The 15,071-nt window shown below is 46.6% G+C and overlaps 1 protein-coding gene across 1 annotated transcript in view; it reads left to right on the top strand.

Moving 5' to 3' along the window:
- UBE2F (ubiquitin conjugating enzyme E2 F (putative)) overlaps positions 1-15,071 on the top strand; it is a 125,154-nt gene that overhangs the window by 84,868 nt on the left and 25,215 nt on the right. The window contains exon 7 of the mRNA XM_036765811.1: positions 6,418-6,475. Within this exon, the coding sequence (XP_036621706.1) occupies positions 6,418-6,475 (58 nt within the window). The remainder of the gene's footprint in view (positions 1-6,417; positions 6,476-15,071) is intronic.

The following is a 15,071-nucleotide window of genomic DNA, read 5'->3' as shown; positions in this document are numbered from 1 at the left end:
AATTAGAAAACATTCCTTCAGTGGTTGATAGCTGAAGAGAATTTTTGGAACTTCTGAGCCACCCAGGAGCAGGAAAAGAGAATCTACCATCTCTGGTTGTTTGGTTGTTTGGTTTCTTTGGGTTATGAGGAAAATGCCTGAATTCCAGGCAGGTTTATGGAGCTCTCTCTGCTAGGCAGGATCATCCACAAAATGGCAAAATCCTCTTGAGACCTTGGCCTTGGCCCTTGAGCATCTACAAGGACAGATGAGTAGTTCCTGAAATCTTCACTCATGTTGCGGGGACAATATTGTGGCTGTCGTATCTCTCAGGCAGCAAGGTTAGTAATTCATGTCTGAAAACAGCCCTTGTTTTCTCCTTCTTGAAATCTTCTTTCGCTGGAAAAAGTTGTGATTCATGAATGAAGAAGTTCCCATCCTAGACTGAGTGCTTGAGTATTTTAATTCTCTTAGCCAAGATTTTATCATTCTAAGCTCTATAGGAGGAATATGTTGGGCTCTCTGGTATTTGAGAACTCGTACCATCCTTTCGATGATTTCGAAGGGCCCTTTGCTGTAAAAGCCCATCTCATTAATCCTGGTGTTTGCCCACTGACATCATGTGTGTGATGTCAAGCCCTGGAATGCTACCCACAACTCTGGAGGAGTTATAAATAACCCCGAGGGCAGTGGAATGGCCCAGCACTTCCCAGGCTCCATCCAGCCGCTGGGGTGGCATGAAGTCATCATCAGGAAGGGGCCGAGGGGAGAGTGTGCCGTCTGTCCTAAGGGGCTGTGATTTGTATGTGTGAGTGGACTAATTCACGGATCTTTTACCTTCCCATTTTAAATGGAATTCTTAACTTTTAGACTTTGTTTAAAATTCGTCCCAAAGACACTAAAGGGAACGGGAGCGCTGTTGATTGATCTATGTAATATGCTTTAGAGTCAGGTCTCCTAGTTGGGACAGATTCTTTAGAGAATCGAGACTCACGCTCGGCCGACATTCACACGTTTTAGAGAGTAGGAGCCTTCCGAGGGTTTTTCCAGCTCTGATTCTATGACTTAATTTTCGTCAGGTATATTCTAAGTTATCTCTGCACTCCCCACTCCCAGTCAGGTAAGTTGCAAGAGCGTCATTGTTAGTCTCCACTGATGGAGCTGGCCAGCCTCCTTTGGGGGTAATGCCTAGTAACCTAGCAATGAATACCATTTCTCTATAACCTGGAGAACCACAAAAGCCTGCTAGTCGTATCACTGCTAGGTCATTGTCATGGAGGATCCACTAAAGGGAGGATGAAAATCTATTTATTTTAAATAGCCTATTTCCAGAATTGTCCTAGAGAGAAGTAGCAGAGCACTAGAACCCAGTCATTGTGACCAAATTTCTTTAGGGATTTCTTGAAGGCTCTTGTGTGCTTGACATCCATTGGAATGTCAGGAGATACCTGATCAGTTAACTTCAGACTCTGACATCCAGTGGAACTTGCCTCCTTTCTATTCAGCTTCCAGGGAGGGGGATCCAATTAGATAATGAGGCACAATTTACTTCCCTGTTATTTGATAAATCACAGTGACAGCCATATTTCATCCTTTCTTTCTGGGAATGAAATGAATTCTGAGCTCTGCTGGGATAGAAGTTGAAATGTGTTTTCCATCAGAAATTGAGCCATCATTGAAAGAATGCAGAAAAGGAAAGCCATTATAATGCAGACCTTTCTCCTTTATGGTTTAGAAAGAGCTAAAGGATTCAGGTCTGATTTTCATCCAGTCTTCACAATAATCCAGGTATTTTTTCCATTCTGTTCTAAAAACAGTTCTTAAAGCCTGGGCCACTTCCCCAGTGCCTCAGGGGTGTAAGGAACACTCAGTTGAGAAGAGGCCTCACGGTCTGCCTGCCCTCAGCCCACTGGACTAGTCAGAGGCACAGAAGGTTGTGGCACAGAAGTGGTGTCAGGGCATTATTGGGCTCATTGGGAGAGCAGCTTTAGGGAAGTCTTCTCCTAAAATATTTGGCTTTATCCAGATAATAGAAGTCAGGATGGCCAGTTGTAGTCAGAGCTATTTACACTCGCCCTGTTTCTGGCCCAGTGAACCTTTCTTCCCCATCTCCTTGTCCCATCCCTTGGCATAACGAGACACCAGCGTGAGAGCTGTGCGCTGTCTGCTCACTTTTCTGCCCTTCTGCAAATGTATAATTTCTGTATCAGTGAGGAGGGAGAGAGCTAGATCTGGACATCAGGGCATCGGACTTGATGCCCACAAATAGAACTCAGAAGTGCAGCCCTCAGCTTAAAGTACCTGAAAGCCGTCCTCTTGCCTTCTTCGATCTCCATGTTGTGTCGTTGACCAAGTTTGATCAGCTAGGTCTCCGAATGCCCTCCACTCACAGAGACGCCACCAGGGCCGGCTATCAACACTGCTCACCTGGACCCATGCAGCAGCGCTCTGTTGTTCTCTCCAACCTCCATTTTACCATTGCGGAGTCAGACACAAGGAGCTGATGTGCCCTGTCCAACTTAGACCTGTAGTAAGAAGGATTTCAGCCAGGTGTTCCAACGCAAACATCCTGACCATTTTGTCAGAAGCTCGTGACATAATTGTGAAATTTTGCTGGTCCAGGTAGCTCCTCCTTGGTTGGCCTGAGCTCTCTCAAGAAGATCTGATTTCGGCCTTCTGTGAAATTCCTCTTCATGCCTTAGATGGCCAGGAGGACAGGAAAGGAGATAAACTGAAGGGAATGGAGCAGCATGTTTCACATACTCCCTCTGTAAGCCCCGCCCTTGGGGCAGGGCGTGGAAGGGCAGAGACCTGGGACCCATATTCATGCCCTGAAATTTTCTGAATAACAGGAATGCAGAAATAGAGGGTGATTCCTTTGACCCAATCAGCTTTTTATTGCATTTATCATTTCAAAGGCTGTCGTTACCAGACAGTGAAGTAAGCTCAAAGGGTCATAGATTTAGCTGTGCAAGAGATGCTAGAGGGCACAGGCCTTGCCAAGATTGTTGTTGTTGAGTCATGTCTGACTCTCCCTGGCCCTATTGGGGGCTTTCTTGGCAAAGATACTGGAGTGGTGTCCCCATTTTACACATGAGGAACTGAGGCAAACAGGGTGAAGTGACTTGTCCAGGGTCACACAGCTAGTACGTGACTGAGGCCAGATTTGAACTCAGGTCTTCCTGACTCCAGGCCCAGTGCTCTATCCACTGCACCACCTAGATGCCCTGCCTTGCCAAGGATCTCAAAGCTAATAGATATCGCAGATGGGACTTGAACTGAGGACTTTCTGATGCCAGATTTCTAGCTCCCTGTCTGCCCCACGTGGCTTACCAGAGGCAGTGCTCCCAAGTGCAGCCTGAGCCAGGTTAAAATGTAATCGGGAAATATTTAACAAAAATAAGTATAGATGCAACAAAACCTAGATAATGTTACATTTTAAAATTAAGTCACTATTCTCCCACTGGGCTCCTTTGTACAGATGGGTCTTTATATGCAGATTAGTGGCTCTTGTTTCTGTTAACAATTTACTATCCTTGGATTCAGCCAGGCTTCCTTTATAATGAAAACTGCTGCTTCTGCCATAAATGCCGTGTGAGAAGTCTGAAAACGCATGTCCTCTAGGCCATTGTTTGCCTCTCTTTGAGAACCCTTCAAGCAAAAAAAATCAATCATTCAAAATTACAAGGATGGCTAAAGTTGTGACTGATGGGCTCTCAGGAGCGGTTTGTGGGGCAGAAACACAGGGAGCAGACAGGAGCCTTCTGTATCTCTCACTTTCACCAGTAAAACTTTGCAGATTGGTGTGTCAGCCTTGGGCTGGCCATGTGGCAGACGAGGTCCTTAGATCCTTTGTGGGGCCACAGGATCTCGAGGTCCCCTCCTCCGCCCCTTCGATTTTACAGAGACAAAGCTGAGGCCAAAGGGAGAGTGAATGGCCAGGTTGGCCCCAGCTCCAGCCCAGGGCCTCTGCCTTCCCATGTGGTGCTGTGCCCAGCCCCTTCGCCCCTGATGCCTGGGAGCCAGCCTCTTCTCCCCGCCACTTCCTCTGGCTGCTAAAACTACAAAGAGCTGACCATTCAGATGTGGAAGCAGAAAAGAGAGCTGTGGGCTGCTGCCGTGATCCCTGCAAAGTGTCACATAGCATTGGGGTGGATGGATGGGCAGACAGGGCAAGGAACGCCTGGGAGGGGAAGGCAGGGGGATGCCTGTGTTACTTCACACTGATGTGAAACTCAGAGGATTTCGAGCATGGAGAGAATGTTATATTTGGGCTGAGTTCGATATTTCTGCAGGGCTTGTGCTGTGGCTGAATCAACAGGCAGGGGCAGCCTGGCTTAGCAGAATGCACGCTCAACTCGTCTGAAGATGAGTTCTGGTCCTGTTTGTGAGCGGACCGTGACTCTCCCTGAGCCTCACTGTTGTCATCTGTGAAGTGGAGATAGCGGTATCTGCTCTGCTCCACGGCATAAGATTCCCCTCCTTTGTTTTGGTCAATCAGCGAGCATTTACTAAACATCTGCAGTGTGCCAGGCCCTGCTCAGTGGGTACAGATACAGAAAATAAAACAGCCCATCCCACGAGGTGCTTACTTCCTGTTGGGGAGGGAGAGAGAGAGAGAGAGAGTGTGTGTGTGTGTGTGCGCGTGTGTGTGTGTGTGTGTGTGTGTGTGTACGTGTACGTGTACACCATGAAGGTGTGTGCTGCATGAGGACAAGGCAGCCAGGAGACAGTGCAGGGGAGAGGCTGTGAGGGGTGTGTCTGTTAGAGGAGAGGGCTGCACTGCTGACCTCTAGGGCTAACCTCCAGCCCTGATCCTGTGCCCTGCTTTGTTTCATGGCGGCCACCTGAGGCCTGCTGGGCAGGTCCTTCCTGCCTGTTCTGAGCCACCCTCTTCTCCCCTGAAGGGTGCAGACTGGCCCAACCATTATGCCGCTCCACAGCTCCTTCCTGGAGATTCTGTCGGCCATTCCTCTTTATCAAGTTGTGATAAGAACACACTTCCCCAACACTCTGGTGCTTTTGGCCAGGTGGCTGCAGGTCAAGGTGCAAGCCTAGAAACCCAGAACATCTGACAGAAATGAGGGGAGGAGGACAGGGTACTAGCAGACGAGGTATTGGACTGATCATCACAGGGCTGGTGGATGTGACCTCCGCTGCTGCAAATGCAACTGAAGAGTTCTTGACCCTGACACACAGTAATAAGGTCCTAGATTTGTCTCTCCAGGCACATTTATCCAGCTTTTCCATTTGCCCCCTGTCAGAGGAGATAGGTTAGGAGGAGAAGAAATGCCAGAGATCCAGAATCTGAGTCCACTTGCGGCTCTAAACGTTTCAGGAGCTCATTTATCCAGAATGTGTCCAGACCAGAGATGGGGGTTAGATTTCAGTGTTCTCCTCAAAGCCAAAAGACTGTTCTTCCATTTTCCTCGTTTATAAAAGATGCTGCCACCTGGTGGACTCAAGAAATCTACTGTCCATTTTGTCTCCTGAAAAGTATAAGTAAATCAGCCACATCAGCTTTTGTTAGATTTAGAATACTTATCATGGTATTGTGATCACCTGAAATATTATCACAAATTCTCAGATAAAAGCCACTTTCCAGCAATCTCCTAGTCTCTGCCTCATGACAAAGAAATGGAAAGAGAGTAAATTCATCAGCTGCACCCTGGTTATTCCGACTGAAAGAGAAGACAAACAAATAGTCGGTGCCTGGAAGGAGAGTTGTAGCAACTTGCCATAAAATGCCATCACGAGCATCCTACTGGGATGAACATGACACTCGCACATTCTTCCATGCCCAGAGCTTGTAGCAGAGAGAATCAAGCTGGGTTCCTTTGTGGATACACCCAGTGAGGGCAGCAGCATCTGGCGTGTGTCAGGCTCCTGAAAAGGACAACCTCAAGGAAACCGAGAAGAGGGCAAGGAAAGAAGCCGCAAACACCAGCTCTTTCTAAGGATTGTAGCTCCTAGGGAAGATGGCCCCAGGACAGCCAGCAGTATAGAGAAAGCAGGCCCAGAGCTTCCCCCAGCAGAAAAACTTCTTTAAAAAAGCACATCGTGAAATGGAGCTTATAAGTTCATGAAGATTTTCCCCATCTTTAAAACCTAGGAATGGACCAGATGGTTAAGATACAGATATTCTTCTTGATGTCATAATAATATTTCCTGCAGAAGGTTTATGAGATTACTCCCCATGAACAAAAGACAGGGGAAAACATGTTTCTGCCTACTCTTTTCTCCAGATGCTGGCTCAGGAGGAGGGCCACTTGCAAGTTGATTGTGGAAGGGTTGCAAGCTGTGTCTTGGGAGAAAAGTATCCACACCAGGAAAACCACACACAAATCTTTCGATGTTGAAAGTCACCCTCGATAGCCTTGTAGGTAAGACGGCTCCAGACCCCTGAATAAGCAGTGTATGTTTTCCTGTCTCTTTCAGCTTACTGAGAGAACATTCAATCGACGGCACTGGATGGGCTCCCACAAGAACATTAAAGGTACGGAGCCTCTGTCACTTCCTCTGTTATAGTGAAGAGTCAGGCATAGACCCAAGTCAGATACCCCACCTGCTAGTGGCTGCCCATGGCCTCTCTCACTCCTGCTTGCCATCTGCCTCGGTTTACTCCAGGGTCTCCTTCCAGGCTGGAAGGAGCCTTGGAGTCCATTCCACTGGTGAAGAAGGGCCCAGAGAGTCCAGTGGCCCATCTGGGTAGCACAGCTAGTGGCAGGCTGCCAGGCCTTTAACCCTTAGGGAAACCCTGTGCTGCCTTCTCAGTCTTTGATCCCTCACAAATGCTGCTGGTCATGCCTTCATGCCTCTTGAAGGGCAAGCTTCTGGAGACCAGGGTCATTTTTACCTTCGTAGGTGCTGGTGGCTATTGGTTGACAGTAGCTCTTCACTGGATGCTGCTGGCCTTCAGCCTTCCCCAATTGCCCACCTGAGGTGCTCTCTTCCTCCTCTGGGCCCATCCTATGAACTCCTGTACTCTGTTTTATACTGCAACCCAGCTGCCCACCAGACTGTCACCTCCATGGGGCAGGCATCATCCCGTGCCTAGCACTTCTCCAAGAACCTGTCACAGCACCTTTTCTTTACCCAGAATGCACTTCCTGCATCCCGCTAGATGAGTCCCCAAGAGGCGTTGAGGGATGGCACAAGGTTGGTATGTATCAGGAGGACTTTTACAGCTGAACTCAGCCTTACATCAACTATCCCAGGCTGCCTTTTGCCTTGTACTCAGTAGGTGTTTAATAGATGTCTATTGAATCAGTCTCTATTTGGAAAAAAAGGATAGAAACTCAAAGGGGCTGAATCACTCAGCTTTTATCAAGGGCCTGTTGTGTGACAAAAGCACTCAGGAAACCAAGGCCTGGATGCCTGCCCCTGTGCTCTGTAGATCATGGTGGGATGGACCGTACAGGCACAGGGGAAATTATGCCAGTGGGGCCCTGCATCTCCAGGTGTGTGTGCTCTCCGGCCATTGCTTCCTTCCCAGTTAGCGCAGGCACTTGCCTTGAAAGCAGCTGAGGGGCACTGGGCCCCTCCACAAGTGACTTCCGAAAGGCATAGAGGAAGGATTCTTGTTGGCCGAGGAAACTCTCAGATCACAGTCCATTGGGCTTCAGGAGGTGGTATATCAGTAAGGCAATGATAACAATGTAGATGATAATTGTCAAAATGCCTGTGTAGTTCTGTATTGCAAAGTATACGAGACTCTTCACATAGAAGGTAGAAGTAAACCATTTATTCAGACACCAGAGAACCATATTCCATAGCCAAATGCTCAGCTCCCACAGCCAGTCAGCCCACTTTATCATAATAGCAAGGAACTTAAAACACAATATCACAACATGGAGCCTCACCATCCCAAAACCTCTCTGACCCCCTGCTGGGGTCTTCCCCAAAGATAAACTCACAGTACGCTAAATCAACCTGTTCAGTTCTGTCACTAGGGCAGCCATTAGTAGCCATAACTGCTCACTCTCTCTTCTTTCTCTCTCTCTCACTCTCCTTTCTCTTCTCTCTCCTTTTCTCTCTCTCTTCTCTCTCTCCCCCCCTCCCCCCTCTCCTTTTCTCTCTTCTCTCTCTCTCTCTCTTTCTCTCCTTTTCTCTTTTCTCTCTCCTCTCTCTTTTTCTCTCTCTCTTCTCTCACTCCCTCCCCTCTTCTCTCTCCCTCCTCTCTTCTCTCTCCTTTTCTCTCCTCTTCTCTCTCTCTCCTTTTCTCTCTCTTCTCTCTCTCCTCTTCTCTCTTTTTCTCTCTCTCACTCTCTTTCTCTCCTCTTCTCTCTTACTCTCTCTCCTTTTCTCTTTGTCCCCTCTCTCCTCTCTCCTCTTCTCTCTCCCTCCTCTCTCTCTCTCTCTCTCTTTCCCTCTCTCCCCCCCTTTCTCTCTTTCCTCTTCTCTTTTTCTCTCTCTCTCTCTCGCTCTCGCTCTCGCTCTCTTGCTCTCTCTCAGCATTTCCTGTGACATAAACAGGTCACATGGCCTATTAATGGGTGGGAAAGATCTTTAAATCTAAATTGCTAATACAGCTGGTTCCTAGGGAGTCATCCTTGGCCCATAGAGATTAAGTCACTTTCTCAAGGTCACACGCAGCAGTAGAGGCAGGATTTGAACCCAGGTTTTCCTGACTCTAAGCCTAACACTGCCCATTCTACCACACTGCCTCTGAGTGAATCCAGATGGTTTCAAGGCAAGTTTACCCAGTTTCACCCCTGGAGAGTTTAATATGTATTTATTCTCTCTCTTGCAGATGGTTTTAGTGAGAAACATTTTGATGTCCTGATGTTCCATGAACACAGGGACCAGATGATATGTGATTCTAGCCTAAGGCAGCTGGGTGGTGCAATGGATAGAGCAGCCTCAGACACTAGTCACGTGACCCTGAGCAAGTCACTTTAACCTATATTTGCCTCAGTTTCCTCAGCTGTCAAACGGAGGTAATGATAGCACCTACCCCCCGGCTCAGATGAGATAATATTTAGAAAGCGCCTCTCGCTGCGCCTGGCATATAGTAGGCACCATGTGAAGTGCTAGTGATCATTGTTATCGTTATTATTAGAACCGTTTGGTTCTAGGACCAGAAGTGAAAGTCCCCTCCGTGTCTACAGATCAGCTTGCAGGATCAATGTGTGTGCTGAGTACCAGACCTCTTGGGCTTGTTTTCTGGCCTGATTTTCTTCTGTTCTAATTGTTTCATCTTAGAGCTCCCCAGGAGGGGCTGCACTTATGTGTACTCATTGTGAGTGATATCAGCATGTCTAAAACATAGAGAAAATTGCCGCACCTGGTCCGATTCCAACACTTGCTTAGAGTAAGTGTGGTGGGCTCCGGTCATTGAGCTGCCGTTTTTTAATTTCAAGGTTATGGCAAAAAAAAAATGTTTATTGTTGCAGTAAGAGTGTAGGCCCCCGAAAACCACACCTTTGGAAGCCACTTACTCAAATCTCCTTTAAAAAAGGAAAACTCATGAGCCTGGCAAACAAGGGGCCTCTCTGAGGTCTCTGTTAGTGCAGTTTTCTGGGTTTTTCCTATTATTTAGTGATGTAAAATATGAATTCAACTCTAGTCATTGTGGAAGGAACAGAATAAAAAGCAAATTAAAGAAAAATCTCTACGGAAACTTCCCCAAAATTAATCTATTGAACAGCTTGATTTGTTGCATCATCAGTTGTTTACTAATTGGTCCTTCCGTGTTCCTTAGTCCTTTCATTTTGATGTTGAGATTGGGCTGCACACTGTGCATGGTTCGCCAGCTCTTAAAATGAAAGCTGGATGTGCTCTAGTCAAAGCCCCCCATTTTACGGAGAAGGAACCTGAAAGCCAGAGAAGCCATGCGGTGGAGCTGGGCTCCAAACCCAGGTTATCTGGCTGCAAACACAGTGCTTTTTCTAGGACAATAGTAAGCCTATGTCTGTATCAGATCTTCTAAGCATTCCAGGTCTGCTCCCCTTGAGGGGTGCAAAGGCAGCATTACATTCGTTCAACGAAAAACCTTTGCCTCCAGCTTGGAATGGATAAAGCTTATAAAGCTGCTCAGGTCTGCTCTGTGGGCTGAGAGGGGTTTCCCTTCTTCGGGTCTATAGATGGTGCCAAAGAGCAAGGCAGACAAGTCCAGAGACTTCTTCCGATCAGCTCTTTGAAGCAGCAGCGCCACGCTTATCAGATCAGTTCTCCAGCCTCAGCTGTAGAGCCTGTCTGTCTCAAGGCAGTGGGGCTCATCTCAGAGTGGCTGCTAACCTCCCCTGACTTGTATCACCCTCTCTCTGCTTCTCTTGTCTCAAGTCAGGGCCTCTTCTGGGGTAGTGACGTTGAGCCAACAGAAACTACACATTTACATTTCTCTCAGATACAGCACAATCAGCATACAGTTTTCCCATTGTCATCAAACTGTTCTTTGCTTGCAGCTTCCCAGCTCTGAACTTCAGAGCGCTAAAGACCACCACACGTAAATAGAGTGTCCTCCCGCCATCTTTACTGTCAGTCTGTCCGTATGCTCATCTCTGGAGGGGCCTTTTTACTGATTTCCTCGAAGCACCTTCCTCTGAGCAAATGCTTTCTCTCTCATGTCCTCTCAGAACTGTCTCTTTCTTCTCAAAGTACTTTTCTCAGTTCCTCACACCAATGTCTGTCTTCTTCCCCTTTTGAGAAATAAAATAAATATCCTCTTGAGAAAGAAATGCCGTCGTTCACAAGTTGCTGCTGTTTCTTCGAGCAGTCCTCCAACTAAGCATGTGCTTTGTGCAAAACCATCTGACAGAGTAAAAGATACTGACATTTATCCAAATAAAACCTTTGGAAAGTATTCTGCCACCTTAGAGATCTAAAGGGCACACAAAATGATGCATCCATCATTCTTTTCTCTTAGCTTCTTGTGTTCATAAAGCTCATTCCACAAGCCTATTTTGAGGTCCTGTCATGTCTGTCCAGGTTGCGAAGATCATATAGCTCAAAGCCTGGCCTCCAGGAGGCTTAATGTCATGGGAGAAAGAGTGGGCACACCTGCTGTCTCCAGTGCCAGATAGCACAAAATAAGGCCAGTGAACATGAACTGCTCTGGACAAACAAGGCTGAGTTCTCTGGGAGAATGAAGGATGTAGCGTTGAGCTGGGCCTCAGAAGAAGTAAATAGGTATGCTTCGAACAAGGAGCAGTTGAAAGGAGAGGGCATAGCAAGCAGATCAAATGGCACAGCAAAGGTAGGAAAGCCAGGGTACATTGGGGGAATTAGAAGGGTCCAGCTGACTGGAGCACAGAGGGACTGGCAGGGGCCAGGGCCAGAAAGCCCAGTTGCGGCCAAACGATAGCCACAAAGCCCCAGGCTGAAGATTTCAGTCTGCTTTTTCTAGGCAGTGGGAGGCCCCTGAAATGTATTTGGGAAGGAAGGCCACTGAAGTAAGGTTGTTGAGAGTCCAGGATGGTGCCGGGGAGAATGGAGAGAGGGAGTAGAAAATGCTGCAAAGGTAAAATCAACAGGATTTGAGAGAAACAATTCCAGAGGATGCCTTTTTTAGCAAGAAGAAAAGGCAGTGACGGAGACAAGAGAATTGTGGTGTGCTGGTAAATGTTTAACAACCAGCTCTCTGGCAGTGAGGGTGGTGGGAGAACACGTACCACACCTAAGTTTAACCTGCATCACTGCATTTTTTCCATCACTTTCTTAAGTCTGGACAACCAACAAAATACGAAATCAAGCCTTCGTTTGTCATGTTTGCTGATTTCTGACCTGTAAATGCTCACATTGAAAATTTAACATTCAGCTCTTGTGAGCCAATACACAAGTTGGATTGGTCAAGGAGAAGGAGAACTATGAAAAGGCCACTTCCTTGACTGTTAGAAGATCGTTGGTGACCTCGAGGAGACCCAGTTCTGTGGAGTAGTGGCAACAGAGGCCACAGCAGACATGGGAGAGGACAAATGCACATTACTGCCTCGGATTCTCTCAAGGTGCTAACATGTGGTGATGAAATGGAGAAGGGACAAATTGCGTGAGCTCCTTGTGGCCCAATCCAGCCTGGCCGTAGCCTGGGCCCACTCAAGTCTTGTTTCTCAGCCCCTTGTTGTGGTGTAGACAGATTCTTGTTAGCTACCAGGCAGGCTGGGCCATGCCTGAGGTCCCTTCTGACTCTGGGTTCTGGGATTCTGTGCCCAAAACAGAGTCTAGGCAGTTTTGTGTGGCAGTTGGTAAGCCTCGGAATCTTTAGATTGCTCCCCACATCTCAGCCGTAGAGACCCTTCTGCAGCTCCCCACATCACGGAGCCAGGTTCAGCAGCTTGCCCAAAGCATAGATGGAATTGATAAAAAATGTACCCTTGTCTTAATACGACGTTTCCTTTTCCAGCTCCTCCTGTTTCACAAGGCATGAGCTAATGCATGTGGTTCCTTTAATACTTTTCATAAATATGATGGATTCTGGGGGAAAATTACTTCTTTGACTTTATGAAAAGCAATATTTCAAACAATACAGAATAATTGCAAGAAACATAAATATGTAACCTTCCTTTGCCCGAGTGATAACTACTTCGTTTTGTTTCTTAAATAATTTTCAAAGTATGCCCAGAGAACTATATCAAGCTGTTTACTCAGAAATAGTTAAGTGCGTTGAGGAATTTAAAATTAAATAGTTTTTTGTACTGACTTTTGCACACACAGTTGAACGTTTCATGGGAACTCTTATCTTGAGCTTTTGAACTATAGCATGGGCTGTAAGTGTAGATCTAGTAATAGACCTAGTGGGTGGCTAGGTGGTGCCACAGTGCAGAGTACCAGGCCTGGAGTCAGGAAGACCTGAGTTCAAATGTGGCCTCAGACGCTAGCTGTGTGACCCTGGCTAAGTCATCCAACCCTGTTTGCCTCACTTTCCTCATCTGTAAAATGAACTGGAGAAGGAAATAACAGACCACCCCAGTATCTTCACCAGGAAAACCCCAAATGGGGTCATGACAAGTCAGACATGGCTGAAACAGCTAAGCACAAGTATAGCTTATATTGGTAGAAGGAAAAATTGAAGATCCTCAAGAAAACATTTCTTGTGATGGGACTGAGCCACCGTAGTTTAGGCATTTTGTGCACAAAAGTGCTGCTATTTGTGATACAGATGATTTGGTTTTTCAGACTGAAAGAAAAATAGAGGCCTGACATCCACTGTCTGCACCCTCAGGCTCAAATCTTGCGTGATGAAGAAAAAAGAGCCGTTCATCATTCACAAGGGGTGGGGTAGAGAACGTTAGCAGCCTCCTGAAAGGTGGTTTCTGCCTCCCCAGAATCTAAATCATTTCCCTGATTATTCGATAACACAACTGGTTTTGAACGTCAGCTTAGAATATGTGGGAAGATTAAAATGTCACTAACTCCAACAAACACTTCCACGTTTCACACAGCGTGTGTGTTCAAGATGGCTTTCTAGTTGGGATCTTCATTGGACTTTCAGTTCAGCGGCCTCGAGTAATAAAATACTGCAGATTGGCACTCCTGTCGCCCACTTATTGCCCAATGATAGCAGCAGTAATCATCACATGCATGTTCTTTATTTCTCCCATTTCATTCCAGCAAGAGTCCCTGCCTCTTTTGTTGGTCCCTTGTTAATATGTTGTTGCGATTCCATCGTTTTCAGCCATGGCCAACTCTTCCATGGCCCCGTTTGGGGTTTTCTTGGCAGGATAATTGAGTAGTTGGCTATTTCCTTCTCCAGCTCGTTTTACAGATGAGAAAAGTGACTTGCCCAGGGTCACGCAGCTGGTAAGTGTCTGAAACTGAATTTGAACTCAGGAAGCTGAGTCTTCCTGACTCCAGGCCCAGCGCTCTGTACACCGTGGCGCCCCCTAGCTGTCAAACTCCTTATCAAAAGGATGACTTTTTGGTAGAAATGAGGGAGGGCATGTGATAGGAAAGAGTCAAAGATATATTTTGGATGACAAATTCCTGACTTCTTTCTACTCATCAGGTTAAGAAAATGAGCAGCCATACCATCCCTGATATTACAGAGACTAATTAGGTTTTCATTTCTAATCAGTCACCCCTTGTCACCCCTTAGCTCTAGATCAGTATCTGAAAAATCTCAGCTCAGGTTGAAAAAGTGCTTCTGGAAGATAGGAGCCAAAGAAGCGTTCTCCTTGGAGAAAGCCCGGCGACTCCAGAAGAAGCTAAGCCTCGAAAGGGGACATCCCCACGTATGCAGCAGTGTTGCATAGGAAAATGGGACTCCATTTCATACAGCATATAATTAAGCACACGACTCAACACCGCCCCATGTGTCTGTGCTTCCTGCTGTGTTGCTTTCCCTTCTCTTCTTGGTATTTTTGAATGCACAGATTCTGCCTTTGGGGGGAGCATCACTATCGCTCACCTTCCCTTTCCAGCTTCAGTTTGAAACAGAAGGTCAAGAAAGCCATTGGAACAAATTAGTGTGGTGCGACAAAACAGTTCTACTCTGCAGCTGTGTCCAAAATGTGTCTCTTTCTGCCCATTGTTTCCATTTCTTCTGTCAGGAGGTGGGTAAGAGGCTTTATCACCAATCTCTGGAGATGTGGTTGATCATGGCTTTGAGCAGAGTTCTTAAGTCTTTAGGAGTCGTTTTTTGTTACAGTCCTTGTATAAATCGGCATCAGTTCACACTTCCCAGGATTCCCTGAAATCAATTAATAACATTTATTAAGCACCTCCTATGTGCCAAGCACTGCGCTAAGCCCTGGTTATGCAAGAAGAGGCAAAGGACAGTTCCTGATGTTTTTCCTCCATAAGATGAAACCCAGCTTGGTAGGGTAGGCTGTCCATGGCTATGAGCTCATTTCTTTTGCTTTAGTAATATTATATCCCAAGATCTCTGCTTGTTTTGAGTAGAAGCTACCAAGTATTGAATTACCCCAACTGTGAGGGCTTCATACCTAAACTGTTTCTCTCTGGCTTCTTGTAATGTTTTTTCTTTGACTTGGAAACTTTGGATTTGGGCTGCGACACTCTTGGGAATTTTCATTTGGGGTTTACTTTCATGAGGTAAGTGATAGATTCTTTCCAATTTCACTTTGCCCTTTGGTCTTAAGAGACCTTAATAGCTTTTGTTTTTGATTTCTTCAAGTACGGTATAGTGTTCAGAC

Source organism: Trichosurus vulpecula, chromosome 7 (assembly GCF_011100635.1).
Source record: "Trichosurus vulpecula isolate mTriVul1 chromosome 7, mTriVul1.pri, whole genome shotgun sequence".
In the NCBI taxonomy this organism is placed as follows: Eukaryota; Metazoa; Chordata; class Mammalia; order Diprotodontia; family Phalangeridae; genus Trichosurus; species Trichosurus vulpecula.
Note: the sequence above shows the minus strand (reverse complement) of the source record. Positions and strands in the feature narration are given on the sequence as shown.